This window comes from Pinus tabuliformis, chromosome 7 (genome assembly GCF_031772625.1).
Source record: "Pinus tabuliformis cultivar Carrire ecotype Pingquan chromosome 7, CPIR1, whole genome shotgun sequence".
NCBI lineage: Eukaryota > Viridiplantae > Streptophyta > Pinopsida > Pinales > Pinaceae > Pinus > Pinus tabuliformis.
Window position 1 is genome coordinate 203131547 of NC_142293.1, and position 21281 is coordinate 203152827.

General features: G+C 40.1%; 1 protein-coding gene across 4 annotated transcripts in view; it reads right to left on the reverse strand.

Moving 5' to 3' along the window:
• Positions 1–1593: 1593 nt before the first annotated feature.
• Positions 1594–21281, reverse strand: part of LOC149246559 (uncharacterized) — a 77646-nt gene continuing 57958 nt past the window's right edge. For 2 of the 4 annotated variants that reach the window (XM_089457968.1, XM_089457967.1), the window contains 4 exons: positions 8739–8795; positions 8561–8596; positions 7139–8443; positions 2608–7042 (listed from right to left, as the gene is read on the reverse strand). In XM_089457968.1, coding sequence (XP_089314094.1) covers positions 6470–7042; positions 7139–8443; positions 8561–8593 — 1911 coding nt within the window. In that variant the 5' untranslated portion in view covers positions 8594–8596; positions 8739–8795 and the 3' untranslated portion in view covers positions 2608–6469. Of the gene's footprint in view, positions 2587–2607; positions 7043–7138; positions 8444–8560; positions 8597–8738; positions 8796–21281 lie in introns of those variants that run through there. The other 2 variants (XM_089457970.1, XM_089457969.1) reach the window with 2 other exon arrangements.

Here is a 21281-nt window from a genome sequence, read left to right on the forward strand (position 1 = left end):
TACATGAACATATCACAAAGTAGATATTTATAGTTGGGAAAGTAGGTCTCCTTAGACGTGTGAACATGCCAAGGGACTTTCTCAAGCATGAAGAAAGATAGGTGCAAATATTGGTGAGATGTCAATTGAGTAAGCTTAATTTGGATCTACCAACCCTAGTCCCTAGTGCATGGTGTGGAACGATGGCATGGAGAGAGGTTCATTCGGCATGATGAGCAAGTGGAGTGTGTAGAAAAGTTTATTGGGTGCACATCACTGAGAGGATGCATGCATTTGATGAGTAGGTGGAGCGTTCAGGTGAGTAGGAACACATAACACGCTAGGGTGAGGACACATTTCATCAACTTGAAACAACCAACCAAAATTTTGCATTTCTACCAAGCATGAACAAGGAACCGAAAGGCTAGATTGGGCTATGTAAGGAGTCATGGCCCTTCATTTTGATGAGGAACACATAACACACTAGGGTGAGGACACATTTCATCAACTTGAAACAACCAACCAAAATTTTGCATTTCTACCAAGCATGAACAAGGAACCGAAAGGCTAGATTGGGCTATGTAAGGAGTCATGGCCCTTCATTTTGATGAGGGGAGTGCTCATATATATAAGAGGCTAGAGGACAAATCAAACAAGAGTTGTGCATAAGTGGGAGAGTGCACTAGGAAAATTGGGCGCAAACCAAGTTCATGGAAGAGAAGACACACAAATGTGGCATGTGCATCACAGGTCACAAGTTTGAGCCATGGAGTTTGGAATGGGTGTGGTATGGGTAGATGAAAACTCTTGTATTATATAAGAATTGAGGTTTGCATGCTATGCGAATTACGGAACTGGGTGAGCACTGCACCAAGCTTGCAGAGAACACTAGGGTGTAATAGGGTGGGTTCTATGATATGATTATAAAAACCACATGCCATATTTGATGCCATGCCTAGTTGGAGCTGAATTGTATGTAACATTTTGCGTATGGTATGTTTACATTTTCGGTGTTAGGTCGAATTAGGTTGCCCAACCATATTCTTGTGATGCATGGCAATATGGTTATTTCAACCCAATGACTAGATCAAACCAGTCGTGCTAAACTTGGACTATGCCTCTCTACTTATTATTTAGTCAAGTCTATTGTTTAGTTATTACACTTAACCAAAATTCCAAATTCCATACTATACATCATACACATATATACAAGAATATGGTTGGGCAACCCAATTAGTATTATATACCAATTTGGTATCGGGCTTGGTCCTGACCTTATAAATTTCAAGTACATGTATATATTTTTTAACTATAAGTTTGAAAAAAAAATTAAGGTCACGACCAAGCCCAATACCAAATTGGTATATAAGACCCCTTTGTTTGTGAGACTAGAAATTTAATAGCAAATTTTTTTACAAAAAACATACAAAGTCTAATCCCTTTACATCCTTATAACCAAACAAATAATCTTAATCATTATATTTACTCAAATTATATAAACTAAATATATTTTTATCAATACATATATTAAAAAAACCACACCTTACAGCAGTACCACATGCATTCATTTGGAGTGCTCTACATGACATCTAAAAACCTGACATTGTATTCTCCCTCGCAAAAATCTACAAATGTCGATTCAACGTATTTATAGAAACAATTATAGTGTGTAACCCATGTTTTAACACAATATTTTTTATCATAAATGCATGCACTCGAAACAGTGGAAGCAGGGACCATCTCATACAGTCATCCATACACTCGGATAACAAAATATCAGATCATTTGCTTCATCGGGTAGATCCAGAGAATCCATATTCAATTCGGTTGCTAAGATCCCACAATCATCCATTTCAAAAATGTGTCAAAATTCTTCCAAGAAATATGAATCATCATTAAATATTGGATCTTGTGTACCCACGAACTATACATAAGTTGAAGAAGAGGCTGCAAAACAATGCCCACCTGAACTTTCTTCTGAGATGCAATATGCAGAATCAGAGTCCGATGATAATGACGATGGAGTCCTTGTTTCTTCGGTAGAGAAGTTGGTAAATGTTAATGGTCCTCTAAGTTGAAGCATTATCATAAGTGTGTGCAGCGTCTTCTACTGTATCATAAGTCCCAAGCCATAGCCTGACTCCTCTGGAGGAATCCCGGATCTCTGCAACCCATTTCCCCCATCTTCTTTGTCTCATTTCACGGTATTTACAGCTCACTGAACCCTGTACATTGGGGACTGATTCACATAATACTCTGTTTTTCCTTATTGTGCACTTTGGATTTCCTCTTGGATTTGGATTTGGACTTTGGTTTGCACTGAGGTTTTGTGCCAACTAAGGAATTTAATAGTATGTGAATCTCGCAAACCAATCTCCAATCTCTTGGGAGATACATGCTTTAATTCATTGTCACTTGAGAGCTCTGTGGCATCTGGGTCATTGCATATTAGATGATCTTCCTTATAACAATGCTATTATTCCCCTTCTTTGAAGCTCTGATAACATTATTGTTCTTGCTCTTGGAAGCATGCATAATTTAAGTTGTCAATTTATGTTGAATCAAACTGCAATCCGAATGCTCGTTCCTGTGTAGCTGATGCATGAACTAAAACAGATGGTGTAAAGAAATAAGCTGAGTATATACATCTATGAAGCTAAACACTAATCCCCAAGAGATAAAACAAAAAAAAAAAAAAAACAAGCCAGATCGAATAGAGTAACACAGAATAAATCTAATCCATATTGAGTATCCCAATGGCTCTTAATAAAAACATTGCTAGAGCTATCGCTGATTCAAACCTTTCACTGGGTAAAATACTTTTTATGGACCATGTCATCCTTCAAACCGTTTGACATAATCAAATGATGTGAAAGGAGGGCTATAATATAAGTATAAACCAAATCAATATCCAAAGCCAATAGAAGCATATACTGTTATTCTCAAGGAAAATCCAGTTGTAGGATAATTGGCACATCAGTGCCGCAATTCTCAAGGAAAACCCAGCTGTAGGAGAATTGGCAGATCAAGGATGCAATTCTCAGGGAATAGTAGAATTGCTGACGAGTGAACACTTAAACCAGGTCAAGACATTCATATAGCGTTTTGATAAACTAGCAAGTCAGAAAATAAATGGATTAGATGCCATATACTATAACTCTTTCATTCTTGAGCCAGAAAAAAGGTTCAAATTCAAAACATTTTGAACAAAAAAAAGCGAATATAACGACTGCCAGCATTACTAACTTTGTGATTCCAATAATTTTTTTGCGCTGAATTTTAGACACATTCAACAACAACAAAAAAATGGCCAAAACCCAAAACTTCCAAAACATAACATACCAGTTAAACTATAACATTAACATGTCTACCATGACCCATAAACAACATTCACTTTTCTCCATCAAATTCCCAAGTAAGATATGAGAAGGTACTATACTCATAAAGAAGATCAAGAAAATCAGAGGTATTTTAACCATAAAAATATGACAGAAAAACCTCCAAAACTCAAAACAATTAAACTACAACCCCAACCTATATACCCATGATCCACAGAAAGCATTCACTTTGCTCCATCAAATGCCCATAAAGAAAGATACTATCCTATAAAGAAGATAAAAAAGATTAGAGATATTTTAACCAAAAAAATATCACTGAAAAACAACCAAAACTTAGAACAATTAAAATACAGCCCCAACATGTCTACCCATGACGCATACAAATCATTCACTTTGCTCCATTAAATGCCCATAAAGAAAGATGCTAGAAGATACTATACCCATAAAGAAGATCAAGAACATCAAAGGTATTAGTGCAAAACAGGGTAGGAGACCCATAAAAGTGTGAGGGAATTGATTAAATAAAGCATTGCGATGGTTCTTTTACTGAATCTCCAAGCTCCACAACTGAGTCCAGCACGGGCTTATGAAATTTTCATAGGTAAATCGTTGTTTTTTCCTTATGACAGACATGAATTTAATTCAGTAGGAAGCAAATCAATTCAGTCGATAGGGATGAGGAACCCCATACAAGCTGCAAGTCAAAAAATCATAAGCATTGGCAGCTTATATAATTACAGCACTGTTGTTTCCCCTGTCACTGCCACTGCTACTCTGCTTGCTACTTTCAGGTTTTACACCATGGTGATTCACATAATGGCGATGAGAATGCGAGTCCTCGCACAATTAATAATTCATTTGATTTATTGGGCCCTGAGTTTACTCCTTTTGACAGTTACATTTTTCTATTCACCTTGTTATATTTTTTAAAATATAAATAAACAAAATGTCGAGAATGTGGATGGTATCCATGAACTGAGTCACCAGATTCGGCGAATTTCAACAAACAAGTTCGAAATTCAGCGAATTTCAATCGAAAACGAATTTATTCGTTCGAGTTCGCCGAATTTTATGGCGAACTCGAATTTCATCGCGAATTCGAATTTTTTGCCGAACAAATTCGTTTAGGGTTCGATGAAATTCGTTTCGGATTCGAAAAAGTTCGTTTCAGTTCGTTTTTTTCGCGCGTTTTAGCAAATTGCCTGCAGCCCGCAGGTTTCATTGTTCGCCGGGTTTCATTGTTCATCGTTAACTTGTTTCATTGTTCGAACTTCAAAGGGTTTCATTGTGGTCCAAACTCTGTTGCAAACTTGCAAGTTGCAGTCCAGTCTACAGCTGCCGAAGGGTTTCATTTCAGAAGGCGTCTTCAGTGACCAGTCTACAGCTGCCGACACGTCTCTTGACCGAGGTCCAACTCTCCGAGGACTCTTGCTGCGCAACCGTGGCCCGTCAGGCTCTCACTCTCACTGCTTAGGGACCAGGGTTCAGCGTTTAGGTAGGACTCACAACAAATAAAGCATTGCTCAGTTCTTTATAAATTTATCAGAATCACAGACTATAGAAGCTCAAAGAAACAGAAGATTACTATGCGTGAGACCTCACCGCAATAACAAACTACTTCCCTTTGTCCATCACTGATCTTCTGTTGAAAAAAGATATAGCCATCAGACTCCAGACCAACTTCATATCCTCTCTTTTGCTTGAAATCTTCTTTGAGAATGAATATTAGCAATCAGACTCCAAACTAGCTTCAATCCTCTTTGACTGTCTGTCTTTATCCTTGATTTGAAGTGCAAATTCGATCACTTACTTTCAACGCTGTAACTGGTTGTTACTGATGTCAACTTGCTCATTTCATATCAGTTTATACAAAAGGTTGCATGAGTTAAGGCATCTGTCAAGACATACTGTTGTATATCTGTAGCCTTTGTTTGGCTTTGAAACCCGAACCTGTGATTGGGAATATTGGATCTTTCTTATCATCGAAGGACTTCCTTTCCACCCTCTGAAGCACCTCGTCTGACATAGATTATTGCTGATAAACTAGTTAAATAAGTTGTTGTAAAGATTAGGGACGTTTGTAATTTCTTGGATTAAACACATGTAAATTCAATGATAAAGAATTGGAAAAATATACAAAGGAAAAATACACTCTATACCAACATCCTATGTGGTCCTGTACGGGTACCTTGGGCCCACCAGAACTTCAGTGGACCAACCATTCTAAATATTTGAACCAAGCCTACTCAGTGGTGCCTCTATTGTTTGGTGGGAGAAGTATCCTTAGTCCAGTTTGTCATTATCTGACAGATTTTCTTACTGTGGTCTATGACCAGCAAGGCTATAAACTCCTCGGGAATTTGCAGCTCTCTGGGATATCTTCTGGCAACTTCTCACTGTGGAATCTTTGAACCAAGTCCACTCCCTTCTTCAGAGCAACAAGACCTCTTCTACTCTAGCAGCTATGAAGACACCTACAGTTCATTTTCTAGCTTTCTGTATAGGCCTGGTAATTTGCTAGGAGACCATTCATTCCCTAGTCTAGATCTGGTTATTGTATGTTTAATTAGTTCTGCAGCATCAACTCAAAATGCTGGACCAATTATTCTGCTGCCTTTTGATTCCTTCATGAAAAATCAATTCCTTCTATGAGACAATTTGAATCAACCCTGCTTCTTGTACCTACTTACCCTTGTATTTCATATGCAGCTAAAATCTAATATGGTATGTGAGAATGATTTTGTCTTAACAATGGTGTTACAGTGTAATATTCTGGAGTTGGCTTCTTAGCCTTCTGAAGTTGCAAACATTTATATCGAGGGCATCTTTTAAGTTTTAGGTATATTACCTTCTAGTGCAAGAAAGTTAAATGTTTAGTTACTAACTGAAGTTGTACAAGGCACAACAATTTATTGACAAACTCATTGAAAGTGGGTTGATGATCATGTGGCAAACTGCAAACACCTAATGTCAATGCCAAACACAATTGTGATAGAACTGAATCAACCCTGCAGGCTGCAGGTGACATGTCTGAGTGGAAAATGCTCATATCGTATAATTTGGCCACAACTGCAAATTTAGGAGCATAAGCCCATGCAGCAGATCCAGAAATTTTGAAATGTGAAATAGGATGTTTGCTGCCATACCATTTCTCATATGGAGTCATATTTGTGAGACCACTGAGAGGACGAGTAGATGTTCACTGGTTCAAAGACGTGATCCTTGAACATATCACAAAAATGCTTTGTCCAATCCCTAACAGAAGCAAATGGAATAAGTCCAGCCATCACTGGAAGAACTAAAACTAGTGTAGCATGGAAAACAAACTTACGAATCCATGAGGGTGTCAAACTGCTCCTACCAGAGTTTGAAGTCGGGCCATTCAGAAAACAAAATAAATGTGATGTAAAACAATTGGCAAAGGCATGCAGAATACAAAGCAGTTCCCAATGTAGGAGCCAATGAAATCCACTTCCTCCCAGGCTATCCACAGAGAATTTGCCTGCCCAACCACATAAGCCTCCTAATAAAACCAAGATAATCGTTGCTGGCTTAGCCTGACTAGAGCTTGTGACTGTGTGGCGGAATAAAAAATAGACGATCACTGAAACAAAACCAGCACCTGCTAGCATACGGGATATTACCATAATTTCGCATGCAATAGTTCGGAATCTTCCTGTTACAGTGTCCATTGGGTTGGAAAACCACGAAGATTTTTGTGATTCCTACAAACAATTGGAATAAAACAACAATCACAGAAATGTAAAGAATAATATACAGCTTATCTTGAGACTTGATATTATACACATCAGCTAAATCACCTTGGTGGCTTGGCATGATGTGATTGCTTCTGAAAGGAGTGAGCGTGAATATCTTGAAACACCGTAGGCTAAAGCAAGGAGCATGAGTATCATCCCTGCTGCCAATTCATCTGCACATTGTCTGCTAAGCTCAACATATGCCCTGTTTTGTTTTTCATCTACGAATGCACTCTCTTTAAACAATGCTTTGGAATGGTTAAACTGTAAATTGTTCCTAGCTAACATATTTGACTCTGAATTAATATGAAGTTGTTCCTCTTCAAGTTTTAATTGCTTCATTTTTTGCATGAGCTCGAGTGATTTTAATTGGTTGCTTCTTTCTTGTTCCCTCACAGACTTATCAAATACATTAAGAACATTTTGCCGAAATTGTTGATCAGATATGTCTGTCCTATCTGAGAATAGAGATAACATAGCTGCTTCAGGTAAAGAGCCAGAAAAATTCCTCATTTGTCTATCAGAGATTTCCTTGCATTGTGGATGTCCATGTAACACAATCTTCTGACAATCCTCTAGAATCCCTGATGTTTCTTTATTCCCATGTATTTCTGCTCTGACATTAGACACACTATTCTCTCCAGAACCCTCTGCTGTATCTGTAGTCTTTTCAGTCAATACAGAAAAGGAATTATCCATTAAAAACTGTGGACATTGTGCAGCCTGCACTTCCACATCTTTAATAGCCGAGTTACTTCTTTCAATTTCCCCAGAACCAGCACCACAACTATGGACATTTACTTCGGACTTCACAAGATCAAAATTACTCTGCTGCACATTACCAGCAAGAGTTACTTGCGAGGTTGCACCCTCACTACCTACAACTTTATAGTTATCTTCAGAGGCTTGGCCCTTGCAATTTTCGTTTCCCTCTGAAAACTTGCTACCAACTTGAGATTCAGCTTTCATGAAGCTCTGCTGCTTCGAAAAGTCTTGCTGTAAACTGGGTAATCCATTTTCATCTCCAGTCTTCCAAGCATGCTCACATGCAGTATCGAGACTGCATACTTTTTCTTGCATTTTCCCCTTTTCATCTGACTGCAGTTGACATTGTTTCTTACTTTGTTTTTTCCTCCGTGTTGTTTTACACTCTACGTCCATGTTGTGACTATTGACATCTGTTACAAAACCACGTGATGAACTATCAGCCATCTGCCCAAATGGGTTTGCATTCCACTTTCCTTCAGAATCACATGATATCTTATCATTATCGCAGATTGCTTGCTTCACTAGCCGCATTGTGTTGAAGGTGCTTCTGAATGATGCTTCAAAGTCATTTGCAAACTGTCTGCTTTCAGTGTCTAAGATCTGAACCAGCAAAACATCACCTAAGTTCCAGCCACAGCATTTTTTCTTCCATCTATAATAGTTTAAGGAGTAAAACATGAAACCTATATGGTTCCTTTTCTGGAAAATAAAACTGACCTGGGACAACGATTCCTTTATTGCCAGTCCCATGAGCTGCAAGTATAATTGAAACATTCATTGGGCATATAATACATTAAACCATTTTAAACATATAAATTAAAAATTGATGCTAAAAAATGTAAGTCAACCAACATTACATCAAAACATGTGCACAATGCTCTGAAACAAGACTCACCCTTGGTAGCTCATCTGCTGAAATGAACTGCCCCTTTTCATTACTGTTTTCCAAAACCTGAAAATAGAACGAGTAGAAGTTATGATAAGTGGCCCTGGTCGAAGGAGAGATACAGCATTACGAACCATTCGTAGAAGTGGCATACTATTAAGTTTTGTACGTGACGCCCCTATGCCACATAATGGATGTAGACCTCCCAAAAAGAGACGTGTGTAAGAATTGAATGAATTTCAAGAGAAAGAAATGATTTAATGATCTGATCAAATATTCTTGGTATGATTCGAGATGAAATCTCAGTCTCTATTCAGACACTACGATGGAAATGCATCGAATCCAGAGCATACAGTAAGCGTCTTCATTATGGCCGTTTTGCTCTATCCCCGCTCCGCAAAGGTCGAGCCGATACAATAGGCATCGCAATGCGAAGAGCTTTACTTGGAGAAGTAGAAGGAACATGTATCACACGTGTAAAATTAGAGAACATAAAACATGAATATTCCGCGATAATAGGTATTGAAGAATCAGTACATGACATTTTGATGAATCTAAAAGAAATTGTATTTAGAAGTGACTCGTACGGAATCCGAGAAGCTTCTATTTATATTGTTGGACCCAGAAATGTAACTGCTCAAGATATCATATTACCACCTTCTGTGAAAATAATTGATACTACACAACATATAGCTAGACTTACTAAATCAATTACTTCTGATATCAGATTACAAATTGAAAAAAATCGCGGATAGATTATACATAGTCCAAATAATTATCAGGACGGAATTTTTCCTATAGATGTTGTTTTTATGCCTGTTTGCGATGCGAATTATAGTATTCATTCCTATGGGAGCGGAAATGAAATACGAGAAGTCCTTTTCCTGGAAATATGGACGAATGGGGGGTTAACTCCTAGGGAGGCACTTTACGAAGCTTCTCGAAATTTGATCAACTTATTTATTCCCTTCCTGCATGAAGAGGAACAGAACATCGATGGAATGAACAATAAAAAAGGGTCTAATATGCTTCCCTTCCCCCTTTCGCACGTATTGACTGATACAGGAGAAACGAAAGAAAAAATAGCATTTCAACTTATTTTCATTGACCAATTAGAGTTACCCCCCAAAACCTATAACTCCCTCAGAAGAGCCAATATACATACATTATTGGACCTCTTAAATTACAGTCGAGAAGATCTAAATGAGAATTGAACACTTCGGGAAGGAATCTGCCGAACAGGTATTGGAAGTTCTACAAAAACTTTTTGCAATTGATCCACCCAGGAATTAGTTTCGGGTTCATAAAATGGTTGGTTTCATTTCATCTCTTCATTTCCTTTCCCAAGTTCTTTTGGAGAGTCATGAGAATCTTTGACATATCTCTCTTTCGTGGAATATTCGAAAGAAATATCAAACAAGATGGGTATATCTAGGGAGATATAATTTGTCTTAAAGCAACTACTCCCTAGATATATGAATAAAAAAAATTGAAATATTTTTATATTCCACAGTTGGATCAAATTGGATTGGAAAAGACCTAAAGTTAAAGATTCATCAATAGGCAACGCTGCCCCAATACCTAACCAAAGGGCTACTGCAGTACCGATCAAGGATACTGTTGTAGCTACTGGACGACGAAATGGATTCTAAAATTGATTCACATTCTCTAGAAAAGGCACCGTCAATGATCCCGCGGGTACTGAGCCCATTAAAAGGACACCTAATAATTTGTTAGGTACTGTACGAAGTATTTGGAATACAGTGAAAAAATACCATTCGGGCAATATCTTCAAAGGAGTTGCAAATGGATTTGCTGGTTCACCAATCATTGATGGTTCTAGAACCGCTAAACCTATTGTACATGCAATAGTACCTAAAATTACTACTGGAAAAATATATGAAAGATCATTGGGCCAAGCGGGCTCTCCATAATAATTATGTCCCATACCTTTAGCTAATTTAGCCCTTAATACAGGATCATTTAGGTCAGGTTTCTTTGTTATTGGGATAAGTAGATCTTTATGGATCTATCCCCCGAAAGAACCGGACATGCCAATTTTTATCATCTGGCTCGAACAATAACTGGAGGAAGTATATATCACTTATTTTTCCCGTGATGGAAGACGAATTGGAAAAATAGGAACTAATAATGTCTATGATCATCCATCATTGGTCATTTTATTATTCCAGTTAAATGCTCATGACCCAAGTAAGCTCACAAATTCGATCATGATCGATATGCCTTTTGGACCATCTTAGTCCTTGTAATTTGTGTTTATCACCACGAATAGACCTCAAAAGTTTTTTAGCATACAAGGTATTGACTTGTTATTGATCCGGCCTCTCTCCTTCCTTAGATCCCTTCTTTCACTCCAATAGTTTTCCCATCGAAATGGATGCAAGGGAAATGGATGCATTTTCACACTATGAAAAGGAGAAGTAAAGTCATATAGTCCAATTATTGAATATATGAAAATATTGTCCCATTGTCCGGATCTCACGGAGCCCTTCCTGATTCGGATTCGATCATAGAAAGAATTCTCTTGGAACGGAACAAACTGACCAATGCCTTTCCACCCAGGTGCTAAACTTCCTATTTCTGATAAGGAAATTGGGACAGAGACACATTTTATCAGAAATATTTATGTGGTAGATCGGAGAAAGTATCTGCATGGCCTAATCAATAGTTCAAGTCACACACTCCCATAATCCATCTTCTCCGTCTGAGAATCTACTCCAATTATTTGTTTGTATTGGATGAATAATACTCCAAAATCAAAAGGAGAAATCCGAGGACCATATTTTCTATGGATATTTCCATTTTTGAATAAGAAATATTCCTGGCGATGATATATTATTGTCGTTATTCGGAACAATAAGTTATGAATAGTTATTTTCAATCTATCTTTCCTCTCTATAAAGGACCTGGAATACCCTGCTTACGGATCATTAGAAAGTGCATTGGCATAAATACAGCAGTAAGAAGGGGTAATATGAAAGTGTGTAAACTATAAAAACGAGTCAAGGTAGATTGACCCACACTAACACTTCCGCGTAATAATTCTACCAGAGGAGATCCTATTACAGGAATAGCCTCAGGCACACCAATCACAATTTTCACTGCCCAATAACCAATTTGATCCCAGGGCAAAGAATAACCAGTTACACCGAAAGATATGGTCAACACAGCCAAATTACACCTGTGACCCAAGTTAATTCACGGGGTTTTTTGAATCCACCTGTGAGATAAACACGGAATACGTGCAAGATCATCATTAGAACCATCATACTTGCCGACCATCGATGAATTGATCGGATTAACCAACCAAAGTTAACTTCGGTCATTAGGTATTGAATAGAGGCAAAAGCTTCTGTAACGGTCGGACGATAGTAAAAATTCATAGCAAAACCAGTAGCTACTTGTACTAAAAAACAAGTGTGATCCCCCCTAGACAATAAAATATATTGACATGAGGAGGAACATATTTACTGGTGATATCATCCGCAATCGCCTGAATCTCGAGACGCTCTTCGAACCGATCGTATACTTTATTGAGATAGGTAAACTGAAATTCCCCCTCTGAAAACCGTACATGAGAATTTCCCTTCATACGGCTTGAACAAGAACACGCAAATGCTTTTGGACACGAATAAATAAATTTGGGAAAAGAGATACTTGAGGGTTCGTTGCCTGACCGGCTGGAGAAATGAAGATCATTCGAAACAATCCAGCATTTCTATTAGAAGACTCTATAGTGCCAAAATTTCAAAAAGTGCCAAAATTTCAAGTCAGCTCATCCCTATGATAAATCACTATAGGCCCTTTGAACGATCTTTTACCCTATTCGTGTGATATCAGTTCCCTAGAAAAGAACTAATATAGACGATTTATAGGAATTATCTTGTCGAGATCTCAATAAATGAATCAATCCAAACCTCAGATTTCAATTATACCCCGATGATTTTATCAAATCCCCAAAAGGTTCTCTGGGTAATAACCTTTTCATTTTCGCTCATTCGACGAAATATGCTAACTAAGAGAAATCAGATACTATATCATTCTTTGGTCATAATCAGCATAATTATGAGAGGGGATAGATCCTTCGATTTATTATACGAAATACCTCTTTCAATTTCTTTATTGGAAGTCTGGTGACGAGGAAATGATAGGTACAAACCATAGTTCAGATCTTCCGGAACATATCTATGATAGACCTCGTGCTCTAGAGATTCAATATTCTAGAAATGAAATATCCAACGAGGTAGGACCATCTTGATGAAGATAACAGATCAGTCTTTTGTACTATAAATATGGATCGATTTCAACAAGTCGCACACCCATATTCCAAAAATCCTTAGAGAAAAGTAATTACACGATCAAACTATTGGAACAAGATAAGCTAAAAACTCAAAGCCACTATTTGGTCTGGGTTTGAATCCCTCAGTTCTTTTTTCACCAGGTGAATTTTGGAGTTCCTCAACCCCAACTAACCGGAATCCCATCCAATAAAACCGAAGAATTATAAATCTCCAAGATAATAGATAGGAATACTGCAAATAGAGCCATTACAAAACCCATAAGAGTAGTTCCCGATCCAGGAGCTACTTTACCATATTCTGAATTAAGCGGTTTTAAGGTCGTTCCTACAAGGGTTTCTTTTGGCGTGGTTTTGGAAGTATCATCAATGGTCTATGTAGCCATAGAAACTATTGTATTGGTTGAGATCTGTTAACTTTGTTATTATATGGTAAACATACCATGATATTGGGATCACCTAATAATGGAAACTGCAACCTTAGTCACCATCTCCATATCTTGTTTACTTGTAAGCTTTACTGGTTATGCCCTATACACCGCCTTTGGGCAACCCTCTAATAGCACCAAAACCTGTCTGGTTTAGTTGCTCAGTAACTTATGGGTCAAAAGCAACAAAGAAAATTCCCCATTTCACTTCAGAAGTAAAACATCAGATATATTTCATATTGCAGAAAAGATTATAAAAAATGATGGGTCCAGCCCAACTCTTTATACACTTGTTGTAAAGGGATATCTGTTGATATTAAAATTTCAGATGAAGATAAGTGCATCAGTTTGTTGTGTTCTCTACCAAATTCGTAGGATAGTCTGGTTATTGCAATAGGTAGCAATGCAACTGCCTTGCAGTTTGATGAAATAGTCTCAGCCTTGTCGACGGAGAAGATGAGACGGAAAAATATGAAGACCCAAAATGGTGATGCCTTGTTTGTACGAGGATGGTCCCAGAACAGAAACAAAAATAAGTCATCGAGTGGGAGATCTAAATCTCCAGGAAAACCTGTAAAGGTGGTGTGCTGGAAATGCAGAAAGGAAGGCCACTTCAAAAGGGACTGTAAATCTAAATCTCCTGACAAAGGAAAGGGATCTGATGAGACTCCTTCTGCAGAGGCGAAAACCACCTTAGATGAAGGTGGGGATGTGTACTTGGCTTCTTCAAGTACACATGTAGATCATGAGGCATGGTTGATTGACTCAGGTGCATCCTTTCACTTCATTCCCCATAGAGAGTGGTTCTGTGAGTATGAGAAATATGATGGTGGTGATATCTTTTTGGGGGATGACAGGAAAGCTAGAATCATTGGTCATGGAAAAGTAAAGTTGAAGCTGCAAGGTGGAAGGGTTAGAACACTTCGGGAGCGATCACTCCCCGACCGCTCCTGGGTTAGAAAAATCACTCCCGAAGCGGCACTCCCTAGTTTGAATTGGAAAATGGTAGGGAGCGTAAAAAAATTTTAGGGAACGCACTCCTGAAATCACCGCGCTCCCGACCCACTCCCGAGTTGCTCCCGACCGAAGCGTGGATAGGGAGACGGATTGAGGAGGGGGGGGCGCTCCCCCGCAACACTGGTTGGGACTAATTGAGCCATTTCAATTGGAGTTTGCTTAGATCTTCACCTAGGTATTGCATGCTTGCATCAGCAAGCCTAGGTTCTATCATTCCTTGCCATTTATGTACTCAAATTTCTGTATTAATAAAATGGCTCAGTTGTTTGGCTCAATTTCTTGTGTATTTTGATGTGCATGTTTGGAATTTGTTTATTGTTGTTGCGTCCTTATACATGACTGTTATTTGCTATAAATTTCAATTTGGAACATGACAGGGACATTTGTATGTCTTCTCAGGGCTTTGAAAATTTCACAATCTGAAAAGAGTCCCAAAAACGAAGTTATAGCAAAAACGTCAAAGTGACTTGTTTGACATTGATTTTAGGACCATACAAAAACACTAAATTCCACGAAGCATATCTCTAGAAGTATAGCGAACCAAATTCTGAAATTTTGACTGCATGCACCCATAGATCTCACCTCCATCTCCTCAAAATTTCGTAGTCCGAAACAACCTAAAAATAAGCCATAGCGAAATTACAAAACTGATCTATTTGAAACTGATTTTAGGAGCATTCAGGAACCCGAACTTCCACATGCAATATCTCAGAAAATATAACGTATCAATGTCTGAAATTTTGACCACATGTACCCAGAGATCTCACCTCCGTCTCCTCAAAATTTCACGGTCTCAAAGATCCAAAACAATAAGTTATAGTGAAAAATCCTAACTATTGAAAAATAATGTAGCTATACTCGACATTTTTCATAGCAAAAAATAAAGCAGAAATTAATTTGTGTCATCTACAAGTTGGCCCAAGCAGACCTACAAATCGGCTCCAAAGGGATCTTCATGTTGGCCCCATTAGGGCTAATTAGCCCACACATGACGCCTATATATATGACCTCTTTGGCAATCATTTCGGCCAACCAACTCATCAAGCATTCGATCTGCAATTAGACAAGTAATACCACACATGCAAAGGGCGGAAAGAGGACTATTACAATTGTGTTGACTTCCTTTTGGTATCTACATTGAAGTTTGGCTTGGGTTTATTCACATTCATTCCACCACAAACCTAATCTCTTTGAAAACTAAATACCTCTGAAAAGTTTGCTGATTCTTGGGACTGTGATTTCATTCTTCTACAAGACGTTGACTTGGGTTGACCGAGGTTTTTTGACAGTAAATTTGGGCCGAGCTTCAGTGGACATTTCAGGACTATTTTCGGCCTCTTGTGACAAGGATCTCAAACCATTGGAACAATTTTAATATAACTTTGATGGACAAAACCTCTCCCTCATAAGGAAATAATTTCGGGTTTTCCCCTTGTGGGTTTTGTCCTAGCAATGAGCCTAATCTTGGTGTCTCTTGTCTCTTGTTTATTGTACACTGTTCATTGTCTACTATGATCTTTATTTACTGCTCTTGTTGAAGAATTAATGGTTGAAATTTTTCATGTAAAGCTACTTGTTGATTAAAGTATAAAGAAGGTACTGTTTGCATCAATATAAGTAGTTATCAATTGTGAAAAACTATTCTAGTCATTGCAACAATAGAATTTCAACATGGTATCAGAGCGAAGTTGTATTCAAGAGTAGTATAGCCTAGTTATAAGCCAAGATCAATTTGAGTTTGAGAAGGGTACTTCTATGGAGGGACAGTCGAAATTCTTTGTACAGGCATACTATTACCCTTCAATTTTAGACCTCCGAATTTCTATTCTATAGCATTACGAAGGTATGAGGTTCTAGTCCAAGCCACAGTAGAGATCCGAGGCTCTTACATGGAAAATAATTTGAAGCATTTATATGACTACATGAGAAGGGCTAAAATCCTTTTGTGGTGGCTGTCGAGAGAAGGACGACTTTTCCTAAATGGCATCGATACGCTTGCAAACCTGCGGCATTGTCTCTCTGAATAAAGTGAATGCCCTGTGACATGATACTGGCCTATTCTCTATGCCAGCCTCCCATAGCAATTGATGAACTACCTGTGAGCTCTGTGGCAAGGTCTCCAAGGCAATTAAAGGGTAAACAAATGAAGATGACCTTCATTCTCCATCTCTTCTAAAACCTAATCTAAGTTCAAATCCTATACCACTGATTAGATCCAAAGAACAAAGTTCAGAGGCTCTAAGGTCTGTGCCCCTTATTCGAATTATTTGGAGAACCTTGCTTGCTTGTGGTCCGAGAAGATCCGAGACTGATATCTGTAATCCGTGCCTGATCCTTCAAAATGATCTGAGTCAGATACTAGGGTTGTTAAAAAGTATACTTCAAAGTTGCCAGATGTTACAGCGAGTATGTTGTTGTAAGATCCGAGTTGTTCTAAGGTGAAAAATGCTACAATTGCTTGATCCATGCATTACATAGTTTACATGATCTAGTGACAAAGGTATGTTATATGGAGTGCTCAAATTGCAAAGAGTATATATCAATGTTGCGAACATCGGCATCGAGATAAAATCGGCTAGGGTCAGGAAAACCAAAAAATCGTAAAAATCGGGTAAATATCGGTAAAAATCGGCAAACATAAGCAAAATTAAGATCAATAAAAATATCTGTAAAAATCGGCAAACATCAGCGAGGCCAAAAAATCGTGATTTCAAGATAAAATCGGGATGTTATCGAGATGTTCTCAACACTGGTATATATTGCGTATAGCATGTACAACATAGTATGTATGTGATAATCGAAGCCATCTCCTAAAGTATGACAGTATATGATGTGAAGTACACTGGAGTATGTATGTGAGTATGTTGTAGTAAGGTACATGATCCAAAGTTGCTATAACAATTGCTAAATAATGATGCGAGTCTCAGTACACCCTTATAATATGTATGTCATTAACAGCGATTCGTAGAGAAGACTTGGCAGACAGTGTATATGACATGGAAGACACCCTTGGTATGTATGACATCATAGACAGTATGGCAAACAGTGTATATATGACATGGCAGACACCCTTGGTATGTATGACATGGTAAACATTGTGTATGATATGGCAGATTGTATGTATGACAGCAGACTGTATGTATGACATGGCAGATTGTAATATGATTGTGACCTGAGTTTTACCCTGTCAAGATCTGAGCTGTTACAATCCATCCAAATTGTTACAGTACATCTAGGACATGCTACGAGAGACACATTTAATCTAAATTGAGAGGTATGTAATGTATAGTAGGTACGAAAGTTTATCAAAGTGGGAGCTCTCGCAGGCGACTACCATGGCGGAACCCTAACTAGGGTTTGATACAGGGACCCATTCTCATGGCGGTTTGCACTTGGGGCTTCTGGGTATTGACAGCACTGACGGCCTGAACACCGACAGCGGTTTCGGGTTTCACGGAGCTTTTTGTTTTGTTCTGCGGTCCCCTCTCGGTTCTTCTGGCGCACTGACTACTCCCTCCTTTCCGCTGGACTGTTCCCGGATTGATACCTGTTCTGGCCTTCTGCACCGACAGTCAGCATGGGCGATGAGGACTTGGTTGACTATGAGGCGGACCCCACACCTCACCAGGAAATCTGGGCTCACTCAAATAGGCCTCACATGCTTCCGCGGAGTGTTGCTCTGGGCCTTGAGACAGGTGCTTCATCGCAGCAGCGGCACTTGCAGCATACAGGGAAGAATAAAACTCCAGACTTCTTTCTTGCAGACGCCTCACCTCTTGAATGCCCTCCTCTATCCCCTGCGACGGCACAGCTATTGGGCTCTTGCTTTCAGAACTCGGCTACACTGGATGCGCCGATACAGCAACATAATCACCCTGCATTACCACCGCCCCCTCCGCCTCCGCCCCCATCAAGCTCACATTCACCCTCAGTTTCCTTTATGCCGCAGACCCAACGGATCCCCCTTCACTCCTCCCTACCCCTCCTTCAGGGCACTAGCACTTCGGCTCCGCGCTCCCCGATCCGCTCGGGCTGCTTCTCTACCCCGCCGATACCTGTCCGTTCCGCTGGCTCCGCACAGCATAGCTCATCTGATCCCTGCCGCAAATTTCTGAAGGAGACCCCCATTGGCAAGCATTCAGAGAAGGTGACGAAAGGCAGATGCCTTCGTGCTATTGATTCGGAATTTAGCGTCATTTTTGGGCCAGAAGCTCCACTGCCGGATGTGATGGATGCTTCTCACAAGGTACTGGTCGGCCGGGTACGTGGACGTACCTACACTGCGGATCGTCTTAAGCTCTGGGTGGAGGAGATATGGGGTTCACTGCTAAAAGAATTACCAGAGGTAATGGTTCTCACAAGGGGCTGGTTCGCTTTACATTTCCATCGTCCTGAATATACCCAGTGGATTCTTTCACAGTATTGGCACATTGAGCTTGCTCCAGTCTTACTCAAGCGATGGGATCCTCTTTTTGACCCTGAACGAGAACAATTGGGGGCTGGACCCATCTGGGTTCGTCTACCTGGATTGCCATGGCAATTTTGGAGCCTGTATGCTTTCAAGAGAATTGGGGACACACTTGGTACATACTTGGAGCACGACCGATCATACGAGAAATCGGGTATCAGGACTATGGCTCGTATCCTGGTCCACTTGGATACCAGACCTGGTCTAGAGGAGAAAATCATTCTGCACCATAGCCATGTCTCCCGCAAACAGCTACTGGACTATGAAGGCATTCCCTTCCGCTGTCGAAGATGCCATAAAATTGGACATCTGTATAAGGATTGTCCATTGATTTCGGGGGTGACTTCTGCGGATACTAAAGGACCTCGACAGCAGACTACTGTGGAACAAAATACTGGAGCTAACATTACAACAGAAGGTGAACAGGCTCAACAGGAGACTCCTATCAAGAAAACGGGTGATAGTGCAAAAGAGAATTCTCGGAGGAAGGCATTGTCTACATCAGAGCCGCCGCGTACTCGATCAAAGACTGCAGAGGCTGCACCCAAGTCGGCGGAGGCTGCAACTACTCACCCGGGTAATGCATCCACTCCTATCTCTTCTCCTTTATATTCTGATGAATTGCAATCTATTTTGCACTCTTCATTTCGGACCTCCCTCACAGAATATGTCTCCCTCCCCTCCATCCTGTGCACCATTGCCCATCCCCCACCCACTTTCTCTACCACACCCCCCTCCCATCATCCGGCTTTGGGATGTCCTGACTCCCCACCCTCTCCGGTCGGATCCGGCTCTCATCATTACCATCTGAGGCCCCGGGCTCGTACTAAATTTCTGGGCCTGGGTTCATCCCCTGGTCGGCACCGCAAGCAAAAGCGCGGTAGACCATCCAACATCTCTTCTGCAAAACTGAATGCGGTTGCGGATGTCGCCATGGGGCGACAGTTTACTATTGAACGGGCACTTAGAGCAAATGAGCCCCTGACCTGCGTTTCCCCATGATCTGGCTCTCCTACAACTGCAGGGGACTAGCCAACCCCAAAAAACGACTGGCTCTGAAACGACTCTTGCAAGAGTCTAGATGTGACATCATTTTCCTTCAGGAAACACTCTGCACTGCTGAGGTGGCGGTGAAAAGTCTACAAGTTATGCTACCTGGATGGGTTTTACATGGACTGGATGCCTGTGGCAGATCTGGTGGACTACTCATTGGTATAAACCCCAGAAAAAGCAGGCCTCTCTCTGCTTGGGGGGGCAGTGGCTTCCTTGGGATGGACATTATCATGGGCGAGCTGGGCATCCCTATCAGAATTATAAATATTTATGGGCCTAATCAGAATAGACTTGCATTCTGGCAGAATTTCTTAACTGGCAACCATATTACTCAGAACACTGTTATTGGGGGCGATTTCAATTTCTCCCTGGGGGTTGGGGAATCCTGGGGTCATCATGCGCAGTGTGACCCTATAGAGGAGCAAATGAACATGCTTCTAGATGCTCACCATCTTGTGGATATCCCCATGAACAAGAAGCTCCCCACTTGGCACAACCAGCGTACAGGAGAGGCTGCTCTGGGAAGGCGATTAGACAGATATATGATGCATGAGGAATTGATACAATTGTTCCCCTTATACAGACAGTGGGTCAGCACTGGGGGTCTATCAGATCACCACCCGATTCTTCTACAGATCAGTGACAATAAATCCAAGCCGCGCTCGCCCTTCAAATTTTTCGCCGGCTTTCTCCAAGAACCAGACTACATCAAGCTGGTCACGGATTTTTGGACATCACAACCCCCGCTGAGAGATCAGAGGAAAGCTTTGGACTTCTGCGAAAGACTAAAGATGCTCAAAGATATGACCGAGATCTGGGCAAGAACAAAGCGGAAAAGAGATGACCAGATTCTGAAGGATACTGAAGAACAGATAGCTCTATTGACTGATGAGAGAGGGGCTGGATATCAATCCGATGCTACAAAATCACTTCTATGTCAGCTGATTGGGCAAAAATCGAAGTTGTTACAAGACAAGGAGGAACAATGGAGACTCAAAAGCAGAGCCATTTGGCTCAAAGCCGGGGACAGCAATACAATGTATTTCCATAACCTCGCCAATGGCAGAAAGGCATCAAATACCATTTGGAAGCTACCACAGGAACCAGATGGCTGGGCTACCACACATCAGCAACTTGCTAGATTGGGGGTTTCTCATTTCAAGAGACTCTTCACGGCACCAAACACAGTAAATCTTCCAGACATTATCAGTCTAGCAGGAAAGTTTCCAAGGTTTGTTGGGCAGGAAGACATTGAAGACCTTAATCAA